The sequence below is a fragment of the Anser anser genome, assembly GCF_964211835.1.
Source record: "Anser anser genome assembly, chromosome: 3".
Taxonomy (NCBI): Eukaryota; Metazoa; Chordata; class Aves; order Anseriformes; family Anatidae; genus Anser; species Anser anser.
This window is the reverse complement of record NC_139722.1, coordinates 21,245,910-21,258,852: the sequence shown is the minus strand read 5'-3', so window position 1 is coordinate 21,258,852 and position 12,943 is coordinate 21,245,910. Positions and strand designations below refer to the sequence as shown.

Genomic DNA, 12,943 nt, shown 5'->3' with positions numbered 1-12,943 from the left:
CATATTAAGCTGTCCTCCTCAAGGTTACGTTATGATTTGAACAGAAAGAGTCTTTTCTTAAAACCTACATAAACATCACCGTAATTTGCTGAACTACGGAAGTTATAGAAATATCTGCTCTTTAATACAAATACTGTATGAAATATTTAGGAGCAAGCAGAAGCTCCACGTTCAGTTTATCCCTCCAGTAACGTAAGGAATAATCCTGTACCACTGTCTTCACTATTAGCTTTTAAGTATGCATATGTAATTGTCTGTTTTGTATTCAACCAGTGCTCAGGAAAGAGGTAACGAGAAGCAATGAGGCAATAATGTCTATCAGGAGGATACACTGAGTGACGGATTTGGAATGCCGTGACCAGCAAATGCTCAACTGGGAGCAAGCTTCATTTACACTGCTGCTTGTTGTTGAAGGGAGAAGATATTGAGCATATGTGAGTCAGCAACACAAAGCCCCATGGGGGAATATCACACCAAAATTGATTAACTGCTTAATTTGTAAGCTGATGAGGCAAGTGCGTCAGCCTCTAATTTACATTCTGACTAACAGTAATAATGTGTTGGCTGAACATTTGGTGAAATTATCTGAGCAAGGTGTAATAAAGAATAAATAAAGCCTTTTTACTTAAAGCTAGAACTAATTCTGATATAATCAAAATTCTGCTGAATATGAACAGATGAAATAAAGCTCGGTGGCATTATAAGAACCCGAACATCAAGAAGTAGTTTCAAAGGAGACTGACGATAAGTATAGACAAAACCTAGCATGCAGATTTCATACCCAAGTTGTCCATGTACGTATGAGCTTTGAAGTATTTTGAAAGAAGTAATTTTTTCTTTTTGGTCACAAGAACAATTAAAAATAATGGCACAAGTCTCATGCAGTAATTTTGTCTTTACTCTCACTTCACTGAAAAGTTCAGAAACAGCACAAGAATAAATTAAAATACAGCTGATTTGCAAAATGCCCATGGTTAGAGCAGTAGCATCAGCCCCAAACAGCAAGTATGAACAAAGAATGATTAAGAGCATTCATAAACATGACAAGTCAAGAAAGGTTTAAGGCAGACATTGCAGGGGAATGAGAAACCTGAAAAGCAAGACAGAGCAGTGTTGGAGAAGAGCCTAAACAAGAGATTTCAACTCAGCATTACAATTAGGGAGATGAATGTCGTTTTGGTTTCACGAACATGTAACATTGTGGTACCGTGGTCGCCAGCTCCAGCCTTGGGATTCGTCTGGTAACACAACAATGTGCAAGACATGCACTGTAAGCATTTTGTCTAACCCAAGAAAAAGTGAGGTAGATTTAGAGCAGTGGCCAAGAAGCACGTAGTATTTGGCAGACTATTAAATGGATCTCTGTCAGTCTCCCTCCACTTACTGCTTTCAGTACTGAAAGCCAATGGCACACAGCAAAGATGCCCAGATCAAGAATCAAGAAAAGATTTGCAGAGTCCAAGGAGATGATGATAGAAGCTGAAAAACAACCTGGAGAAAAAGCATGAAATAAAATAAAGGCAACAACTACCACCTTCAGTTGGGACCCACCAGGCTCCAGCTGTCAGAGCCTGAGCTCCAGACTCCTGGTTTTGGAGCCAACAGCAAGAGGCAGAGGTTGTTTCCTTGTGAGAATCCAAGGCACATGAAAGAGGAACGCTTCAGGACTTGCATCATCCTTCCGAGAGGCACTACTGGTGCGGCAGAAGGAATCTGAGAAAGTGACCGAGGGAATGAGAAAGTAGCAGCCACTGACAGCAAGGTTCACGCTAATTGTGTATGCTGTATAATTCTGTATTTGGAGAATTTGTATTTGTATTCTCATTTGGAGAACAGTAAAGGAGACAGAAGACATCATGTAAGGTGATGGAAACAAAGCTGAAAAGTAGAAAACAGGCCCTCTGCACAGTGAGGACTCTTTACTAATCTCACGCACTTGTTCCACGCTCCTTACAACTTGGATTCCTGAAGTCTTACCCATTTTCATGCAGCTCTGTTCCTCAGAAATCTTGGTGTGAGCATTCAGTGCTGTGTCAGAGACAGTAAGAGTAGGGCAGGGTACCAGTACATCGGCAGGAACCACACGGCCTTGCAGAGCTGTGCTAAGACTGGAAGGCCAATGTGTGCCTTCGCAACCCTAGGGGGTTTTGTACTACGTGTTTAACGAAACTACTCTTTCCCCCTTGATATGAAACAAGACATTAGCCAATGACCTTTCTGAAAGCAAGGCAAGATTTATTCGAAATGCAGTAATTGTATACAAGAACACATCCAACAATAAGCTTAGCTTCTGCACAGGCGAGCTGAATAAATAAAATGGTATGAAATGTGATAAAAGTATTTATATGCTAGCTATGTTAGTATCATCATGTATAGTGCCCAAAAGAATACAAGGTTTTTTGTCAGCACCAGCAGGTATCTCTGACCATCTGCCTTTCCAGGCTTGGCTATCAGTTACATTTGCACTCCTAGAGCACAGGAACTCTTTTTCTTCCCCCCCCCCCCCATGAAATCTCCACTTTGCTAATGTTAAAAAAGCATGCACACAGAAAAAAATCATACCCACAGTTTCACCATGTGGGTATTTTTATTTATTTTCTTCAAGAGGAAAGGACTTCAGTAATCCAAACATGAAGTGTACCACTTAGTGGGTTATCAGTCCTCCATTCAACTTTGAACTAACTATTTCCTTGAGAAGAGTCAAGAAATGTGAAAACAAGCAAAAAAACAAACCAAACCAAACAAACAAAACAAAAAAAAGATCAAACCAATACACCTATAACACACAGCCACCCACATTATCAAAAACATTTGATGAGTTTGGTTACCAGCAGTTTTGGTACCAAAGTCAGTTTGGAGCATCCCTAATACCCTCTCATTTCCTAGGAGGATAAACTTTGTGATGCGAGACGGATTATATATGGTTATTATGATAGTGACATAGCTGGACAAGATGCTTTAAAGAAAAATGTGTTTACTTTGTATATGCAAGATGCTTCAATGAGGCGATGCCTCCTTGTTTCTAAGGAACTGTGATACATGAATAGTCACTAACAGCCTGAGGCACAGGTGAATCAGGTGATTTGTTCTGAAAAGCACTTAAGACATCTCTTCAACCCCATGGGAGGTAGAGCAGAAGAACGCCCGTAGCTAGAAATCTTCAGAAATCCCCATAACATTTAGCAATGGCAAGAACGCAAAAATCCTAAGTTCAGAGTTTTACAACTGAGTTGTAGGCTTGGCACTAGGAGAAAGGATAAATGAAAGTGGTATGGGGAAGAAATCAAAATACCTACCGGCAAACTAAACACATTATTCTCTCGCAAGGAACACAGCTCTCGCTACATTTGAATAAGCTATTAACAGTAAATATAATCAATACAAAAGCTTTGTGAGCTGCCAGGTAGTATTCAGAGTGGTACTCAAAGTGGATAACCAGAACAAAGATGACTGGTTACATCAGACTTCAAGTTTTTACTTCTGAGATGCACAATGATCACAAAAATAGTACCATTTTTAAAAGAAAACAAAGATTGAATTGTTTCAAATATTGGATTAAGGCAAGCAGATAAAAAAATAAGAGGGAAAACGAAGGCAAAAAAATCACAAGTCAGTATGACAAATGTGTCTTCACAACTAGGTCTATTACAACAAGGATGATCTTTCATCTCAGGAGAAGACTAAAACTACTAGAGAGTGTGTGTTTTATAACATGGTTTTAGCAGGCTAAATGCTTAGACATGAAATATGAGACAATGCCACCCAAACAGGTAAGTCACTGAAATATGAAGAAAATGCACAGCACCTACATAGTATAGTTTATGCAGACTGTCTTCTATAACTCACCCAGGTCCAAAGTAGTATATCCCGATATTATTGTTTATGATTGATGTTAGGCTAATAAATTATCTGCCAATACCTGTTCCAACTCAAGTTGGTACACAAGACACCCTTTGTAAAGTCACTAAACACATAATATTTGCTCAAATTTAGCACCAACAAAGAAACATCAATTCTAGCCACTAAGGCTGAAGACACTGTATGAGCATTGCAACACCAAGTCAAGCCTTTAACGGGAGAATTTCCACAAGGATCAGGTGTTGAGAAAGACCAGAAGAAGAACTGTATTCCACCTAAAGTGTTAAAATAACATGAATTTAGTTGTCAGCAATACATAAGTAAAATAATTCTATCACCCTCAATTGAGGCTAAAGCAGACCAGGACATCAAAGCAGCAGCTTTCAGATGACAAAGAAATGATTGGCATTCTGTTTGTACAAAGACAGTCAGAAAACAGTGCTGGGATGCTCTACAACAAGCTCCAAAGACAGCTACCTTGGAGGCTATCTGAGGCTGAAAAGAGAACTCTTCCAAGAATTTGTAGTACAAGAATTGCAGGCTTATGTGCAAAACACACCACCACACCTAACCACCATGCCACCCAAGCCTTAGGAAACTGTCTAGCTGAAGCCCTGCTGGCAAGTCTTCACATACACTGATTGTAATTTGTTTGATGTGTAAACAGTCAGTACCAAAGGGGTTGGGGTGCTGCCCACCAAGCAAAATAAGTTGCATGACCAATGCTAAACCAGAGCTACGAATTCAGTTCTGCCTGTCTCTCATGTTAAATACAAGACTCAGTATGTAAATACAAGACTCGGCCATGTTAAATTTTGATTGGAATTTCCCCCTTACCCTCATACCTGAATCCCAGCTTTGGCTTGCTAACTCTATTTTAATCACTAAGAATAAGCTTCCAGGCAATCCAAGGAGATAAACAAGTATGCAACAAAGATTTAACTAAAACAAAGCTGAGCTTTTAAGAATAAAACCCTAAAACTCATCCTGTTCTTCTAACTGGGGAAAGACAGAGAACAAAAACGTGGCAGACTCCAACTCCCATGTGCCCAATAATCCCATATGCTACAGTAGTAACCTATGAGAAACAAATATATTTGGGCACCTTAACAAAATACAGACTCCTGCTACTTCTTGCAGAAGGTGCTTCTATCAGTAAAACTATGGGCATCATTCTGTCCCTCATTTCCTCTTTCCATACATGTCCCTAGGCACTCCTGTCAATAACAAGTTATTAATTCCCACAATGAATATGAATAGTTTCTACCATAATCACACAAGAAACAAGGAATAAAGAATGGCTTTAAAAAAAACTAACACAAAACAACATGACAAGTGCTTGACATGTATTACTGAAGAATTCAAAGAGCCCTAGCTTAGCTAAGCTCCTGCATTGTCTTGCTTATAGTAGCGTTTTTATCCAGCTGAGTGACAAAGCTTACGCTTCATAGCACCCTGGCATGACAGGCTCTTTAAAAACAATGTAAAGGATGTGTTAAAAAGCTAAGTATAGAAAGCTCACGTCAGAGATAGTAACTCCTAGTGGTGAAGAACATTGATACAAGCCAAAGAACAGGGAACTTCATTCCAGTTCACTTCAAAGGTCTGAAGTTAGCATTGACTGGACCAGGTGGAGACCATGACTGTCCCGCTGCTGAGGGCTGGGAATGCAGAGCCTCACTTCAGAGCTAGGCACACCTACGTGTTACACACTCAGTGTGTATTCATACACTGGGTTTTACATGAAATCCAGAATTGTTTTTGGAATAGCTCAGTTGGAAGGGACCTACAGAGATCATCAAGTCTCAAGTGCTCGCTTCTATATACTGTCCCACATTTCCCCAACCCACGAACACACAGAAAGGTAGGAGGGAGGCATCTCTTTTCCAATTTTGACACCTCCGGACACCTCACGCAATGGAAAGCATGAATAAAGACTTCAGACAACTGAAACGGAAGAATTACATGGCTGGCTCTCCTCAACGAGGACGCACCCGAGGCCATACCACAACCCCTGTGGCCCCAAGGCCCCTTACAGGAATCACAGAATCATTGAGTCTGTAAAAGACCTCCAAGACCATCTGGTCCAACCATTCCCCCCTACTACCAATGTCACCCATTAAACCATGTCCCTAAGCACCAGGTCCAACATTTCCTTGAACACCCCCAGGGACGGTGACTCAACCACTTCCCTGGACAACCCATCCCAATGCCTGACTGCTCTTTCTGAGAAGAAATGTCTCCTCATTTCCAACCTGAACCTCCCCTGGCACAACTTGAGGCCATTCCCTCTAGTCCTATTACTGGTCATCTATGAGAAGAGGCTGACTCCCAGCTCCCCACACCTTCCTTTCAGGCAGTTGTAGAGAGCACTAAGGTCTCCCCTGAGCTTCCTCTTCCCCAGACTAAACAACCCCAGTTCCCTCAGCCGCTCCTCATAGGACTTGAGGCGTTTCAGCCATGCTTTTGTGCTCCACCACCAGCCCAGCTGGAACAACACCGCACCAGGCGCTTCCCAAACCCCTCTCCGAGGGGGCTGCAGGGAGAAGCCACCACCGCCAGGGCTGTCAGACCAACCACACTGGCAGCAGCCCCCTGACACCGGGACCCCCCGGGATACTCACTCCTGCCCGCCCGGGACACCTCAGCCTCAGCGCCGCCGCTCTCCTCAGCGCCGCTGCTAGGGCGGCCCCACGGAGCCGCTCACCTGCCCCAGGTGAGGCGGGCGGGGCCGGGGAGGCCGCCCACCGCCAGCCTGCCGCCCCCGCGCGGACGGGCCGTGCCCTCCCCAGCGCGCCTCGCTGCGTGTTTTTTGTTTTCACAGTTTGGCATTTTTTTTTAGGTTTTTCCCTCTGTTTTCTCTCAAATCAGGCAAAAACCGTAGCCGGCTGTTGTCGTAAAGCGAGGCGGCGCGACAGCTAGCGAGGGCCCCCCCCCGCCCGCCTTCTTCCTCCTCCCGAGCGGAGAAGATGGCGGCGGGGGAGGTGAAGTCCGTGCTGTTCGTGTGCCTGGGTGAGCGGGGCGGGCGGCTGCGGATGGGATCGGGGACCCGGGGCTGGGATCGGCGACCCGGGGCTGGGATCGGGGACAGGGATCGGGGACAGGGGTCGGGGGCAGGGGTCAGGGGCAGGGGTGACCGAAGTCGGCGGTAGGGTCGACGTGAAGCCGCGGAGACACGATGGGGCCTGAGGTAAAAGGAGCTTGGTGGGGGTGGACTTCGGTCTGTGCAGTTCTGTGCATCGTGAAAAAGAGTGAAAATAATAAAGTTTTCTTTTCTTTTTTGTTGTTCTGAAGAGCTGCCTAAATGGAGAGGCAGGCAGCAGGTTAAAAGAAAATAAAAGCGTATGGCACGTTTTTAGGGTCTGAATCTCATTTCATGAGAAGTCATGGAAAACAACCGTGAAGGGATCAGAAGGGGTTTGGACGCTTTCCTGAAGCTCAAGACAGTTGATTCCTAATGAGCATAGCAATCTTCTGCTTCTTCACAACCACAAATTGCCAACCCGACAGTGTGGATTACACGGCCGTGCACCTTTCTGTGTACATATTTTCCCAAAACATCTGCTTCCTCTCAAAGATAACAGGCTAGATGGCTCTCAGCTCTGATCTAGCAGGGCTTTTAATATTGTCTGCCACCTAGCTTTTATAATCTTACTTATATGCTCAAACTTGATCCCTGTGAATCGTTGGCATTTTGCCAGTTTCATTACAAAGCTATTGGCTAATACTTTTTTTTTATTATTTTTCATTTTTTACTAAGTGCTTTTCTGTTGTAATAAGAGAAATTGAGATTAGTCAAATAGCAAAATGAGTTTAGTTTAGTGAAATACGTTCCCATATTTACCTTACTGTAAAAGCTAGCTGTAGTAGTAACCTCAGGAAAAACATCCTTTAGATAAGGAATTATCAGTTGGTGTATGTTTGGGAGCCAGTGGCCTACACAAATATCTCTGTATAAAAACATCTTATTAACATGCATCCTCCTCTCCCAACAATATGTTCTATAGGCAGTGGCAATCTTTATAAAACAATTCCTATGTATCTCCAGGTTTGTAAGTCCGTGATGGTGATTTGCACTGTAATAAGTTGAGACAATCCAGTTGGGACTCTGAGCAGCCATCATTAACAAAAGATAATTTAGGTGTAGAGTGATCTATGATACTGAATTTGAGGAAAGGATGAACAAATCAAAAAGGGCTGATGTTTACAAATTGAAATTTTGAAAATAAATGTTGCAAATATCTTTGAAATTTCCTCTTTTGTGCTATACGGTTATAAAAAATACAACCTAGTGCTATGTGGCATGTGACATACAAGTTAATAGACACGAAAAGCTCTTCTTTTTTGCGGTCAAATAGGTATTTCAGTTAAGATTAGAAGGCAACTTGTGACTTCTTTACTCCAAAAAGTTTGCTTAACATTTTGTAATTAGTCTTGAAAAGCAATGATTATGTCTTAATAGTTGTCCCCCCCCCCCCAACTTTTGATTAGAATAATCTATGGTTATCGCTGAAAAGTATTAAGTAGGTGTCTTGAACTGCCTTTACCTGTAGTATTCTTTGCTAATTAATGAAGCGTATTAATTCAGATGTTCTCCCACATTCAGCAAGAGCAAATCCCCAAAAGTACAAGCCTTCATGAAAAATTATATTTTCTTTCTACATTATTTTGAAAGAAACCTGTTATTAAAATATCCATTTACTCTATTCTTTTGTTTGTAATGAGATAAGCAGATATTACACAACAAAATATAATCTAGTTAATGTGCATAATTACATTAATGATAAGAGTTCTTCATCACTAAGAAATAGATGGAGAATCCAGCAGCATATTTAATTACAGAATATGAAAAGGCACCTGGAAATATATATATTTTTTTCATTTAAGGCAAAGAATTAAAATTGGAGGTGGACCAGAAAGCAATTTTCTCTTTTTACACTTACGTAGCTCATCTAATTAATGATTGAGCTCTAGAAATGAACTTAATATGATGCCATGTTATATAAGTTATCCTCTTTGTGACTTGTCCACTATAACATAACAAGCTGTATGGGCGTCTTAGACCAGAAGCTGGTCTCCATGCATGGAGGAGTAGTTACTAGACAAATGGTTTAGCAAAGTGATTTTGGGAGTGTCCAAAAGTTGACAAAAAAAAGAAGCTGGTGTTTGTTGCGTATCACTGAGTATGAATGCTGCCATCAGAAATTGCATAACATCTTTTCTGAAGTGACAATGAATTTATTGGGTATGAAGAAATGACACTTCCCACAAAAAGACTTGAGTTTCCTGATTCAGTTGTCACAACCCAATATATACTTTTAAATATAGCCAATGAGAAAGCAGTAGCTTTGGTAAGCCATCAAAGTGGTCCTAAACAACTGGTTTCATGAGGGTTCTTGGTGAGCTGACAAAAAGAACTAATGCAAGTTTTGGATAAAGAAGAAAATGTTAGATAGAAGTAAGGACAATACCTTACTTCTGCGGTAAGATAGCTGTTTGAATACAGTGTCTTGTTTGATCTGTTTCAGAGTGTTACAGGAGAACTGGAGAGTTGAAAGCGTGGTCTTAAAGGCATCTTAGAATAGGAAAATAAGATTATGGTGTATGCTTAAAAATGTTAGGAGTCAGATTGTTGCGAGTAGGTGCTTATGTTTTGAGAACTTATTCGTTCTGGGGAGCTTTTAGCTTGTTGTGAAAAGCATAGCAACCCAGTAGTGGCTGCAGATAGGCTTGACTGCAGAGAAGATAGAGTGACACGACTGGGAACCATGATCAAGTTCAGACAGGGATTTGAGGACATAATGGCACAGAGTAGGGAAGTTTTAAACACTTGCTGCTGAGGGACGCCTGATGGTAAGTTACTGGATGATGCAAATTACATTAGGAAGTAGTATGATAGTGGCTTAGATGAACTGAGTACACATGGAGTCGAAAGTGGGTTTTTAAATGTGGGAGGATGAAAGCTAGTAAAACTTCTTCCTTTGTTATTCCATCTGCTGTTTGTAACAGAAGAGAAGAGCATCTGTTCACATTTGGGGAAGACAAAGAATGTGAAAGAGTTAGAGAGCTGAATAAGGAACAATGAAGATACAAAACAGATTGAGAGAGTAGATTGTAAGATCGGCAGTTTGTAGAGATGAGCAATGGGCCTGAGCTTGAAATGCAGTCAAGTTGTCATTCATGATGGGAGAAGTGACACTTCTATGTCTGTACAAGAATAGATGAAAGATTAAATCATGGACTGGAATAAGAACTCAAAATTGAACGTTGGTTTGGATAATAGGCAGTAGAAGTCTTCTTGTCCCTGGGAAATGAGTGAGAAAGCATGAATTTGCAAAAGTAGTCGACAAATGGTTCCAGTACTGATTCTGTAAATGAAGTTTGTCTTTCACCCATGAATCATTATGTTTGATGTTTATAGGATTTATTTAAATGGTAAGGCTCTTTCTGGGTACCTTGGGTACTAACTACCTGATGAGATGGAAATTTAAAAAATGAAAGGAGAAGATAGAGATTCAGAGAACTTCAGTACCATTATCTTATACATAAAAAAGCATGATTAGATCAGTTAGAAGGAGACTGATCAGTGAAGGAAAAAGGAATACCAGAGGAGGAGGAGAATGATAAAATTGACGCTAAGGAAGCAGTAGATAACATTTAAGGAAAATATGTTTTGAATCCAAGGAGGAAGGTAATCCTCCTTTGAATCTTTGTGAATCTTTTCCCTTTGTTCCACAATTATGACAGTCAAACTATAGCTTAGGAAATATGGTGCATGTGCAAAGAACCTCAGTAAAGACTGAAGAGACAGCAGTGGGATGCAAAACTGAATATAAATGGGATAGAAATTATCCTGTGGGAAAGGGGCGATGACTGGAAAATAAGAATTGCGGTTTGCATCTGTCACAATAACGCTTAACGTCAAAGATGGGATGAGCTATAATGTCACAAGGAGTAGCACAGATAAAAATAATTTGTTAGGATGAAAATAATATTGCAGAATATAGGGAGAAGAGAGCTGTTAAGTCAGTTTGAGATTCTGTCCATAGTCCCCATGAAGACACTTGAATGGTGACAGTGATTCTGCAGTAGTGTTAATAAATACCTCTGGTAATACCTGGAATGTGTTGTCATGGAAGACATACATTTTTAAATTACAAATTAAGTTACAAGTATTTAATAAATTATGTAACTGCAGTTCCTAGGCATTGCTAGAAGTATGGTAATTATATATTTAATCAATGTTTGTGTTGCCATTTGTGATTATATCTGATGTGGTATGATCAAAGATATTCAGACATTTATTTTAAGTAGTGAGCATATTATAGAAGAGTGAAAATGATTTGGAACAAGTCAGAAGGTGATTCAAATCAGGTAAAGGAGAAGGTTAAACAGAAAAATCTGTGAAGGTTTTATTTCAAAAGTCTCATTTTGAAACTCTGGAAATTACTGAAATATTAAGCATAGTAATGAAATTTACTGATCATGCACAGTTACACGTTATAATTTGTACAAAGGAAAAATAACATACAGGAAGAACTGAATATCCTCAACAGGTGGTGTAATGGGAGCAGAATGTAATAGTTTGGAAAGAAGACTTAAAGGTAATCTGTTGGAAGCAATGGAGAAAAAGAGGGAATGGGCAAATTAGAAGTGGGGACTATGACCACAAATTTGATACTCGTGAAGGAAGCAGATGTGATCATAGAAGTTGACTTAGATTGTTTTCAAAAGAACTAAGTAAATATTTTGGGACTTTTTTTTTTTGTCTTTTGTAAGCCTAATCGTTTAAAAAAAAAGAATCTTGGAATATCATTGGTTTTATTTGCCAGTATTTGGAAATTCAAAATTATTGAATTTATTTATTTAAAGTTGGCTTAACAGGAGCAATTAGATAAGGGTAAATTAATTTCAAAAAGAGGCCAGGAGCTCGGTTTGTTTAGATTAGCACAACTGTGCTTGACAAGAGCTCTGTATCTGCTGAAGGGAAGAAAGGTTTTTAAGCTACAGAGTGATGTTAACCAAGATCAAATGAGCATTGACTTCCAAGTATAAATATTAAGTGGGGATTGGAAAGGTTCTGGCTACTGCAGGAAATGAGTTTCTGGAGCAGCCTTTTAAGATAGATGATGCTTTTAAAAGAGAGACTAATGTGTTTATAAGAGATGTGGTACCGTATATGCCCGCTGTATCAGAGGATTGGGCTCATTGACTACAAAGGTTCTTTTCTGTCTTAAGCTGGATGTTGCCATGCTCCATTCCTCTTAAAGTTATAGTTTAATGCTTAACTCATTCAATTAAATTAAGTGAAATTTTTTTTACTTACCACATTCTTTATCATTTTTATAATAAATATTAATCTCTTTTCTCACTTTATAAATGCAAACAAATTTTAACTGTTTTATTTTTCTTTCAAGACCAGTGTAGTTTCCTTGCTTGGAATAAGCTAGTTCAAGTAAAGGAAATAGTTTGTTTTCCCCTGGAAAAAGATTTGCCATTAAAATTCATTTAATTCATTCATTCGTTTTGGTGTACTCTAAAACTTTGTAGTTTTACTTCCCACCTACTTTTTTTAATAGTTGGCATGATTGACAGCAAGTTCTTTAATGCCCAGGTCATAGCAGCTTCTTCCTCTTTAGTAGTGAAATATCCACCTTGATATTTTGTTGAGTGCTTGATCTGTAAGTCTCTTGGTGTCAGCAGTTTAGTTCTCTTTGTGGGCATTTCATTTTTTTACTCTTTGAAATTTGGAAAGAATTTAATCAGTAGCAGAACAGTGATGTTTGTGATTGATTTTTTTTTTAAGGTATAGAATTGAGTGCTACCATTTGTGATATTTCATAGTTACCTGCTCAAAAGTCAGCTATGAATGGAGTCATATGGACTATCATATTCTTTGATGGAAAGTGGAAGTTTGTATGATTTATTATGGATGTGGATAATATATCAACTCTAAATATGCATCTAGTTTCTCGTATGAAAGGATCAAAAGATAGGAAGTTCAAGTAACAGTTGAATATTTTTATATATTTATTTGTTGAGATGTTTTTCTTTCTTCGAAGAGTATTTTTGCATTCAGGCTTGA

General features: G+C 39.8%; 2 protein-coding genes across 4 annotated transcripts in view; one reads left to right on the top strand and one right to left on the bottom strand.

The window, feature by feature from the left end:
- The window catches only part of SH3YL1 (SH3 and SYLF domain containing 1), a 44,075-nt gene extending 37,445 nt beyond the window's left edge, over positions 1-6,630 (bottom strand). The window contains exon 1 of one of the 2 annotated variants that reach the window (XM_083831285.1): positions 6,483-6,630. In XM_083831285.1, the coding sequence (XP_083687411.1) occupies position 6,483 (1 nt within the window). In that variant the 5' untranslated portion in view covers positions 6,484-6,630. The remainder of the gene's footprint in view (positions 1-6,482) is intronic. The other variant, XM_083831286.1, reaches the window with a different exon arrangement.
- Position 6,631: 1 nt separating this feature from the next.
- ACP1 (acid phosphatase 1) overlaps positions 6,632-12,943 on the top strand; it is a 16,442-nt gene continuing 10,130 nt past the window's right edge. Inside the window, exon 1 of one of the 2 annotated variants that reach the window (XM_083831291.1) lies at positions 6,632-6,870. In XM_083831291.1, coding sequence (XP_083687417.1) covers positions 6,828-6,870 — 43 coding nt within the window. In that variant the 5' untranslated portion in view covers positions 6,632-6,827. The remainder of the gene's footprint in view (positions 6,871-12,943) is intronic. The other variant, XM_083831292.1, reaches the window with a different exon arrangement.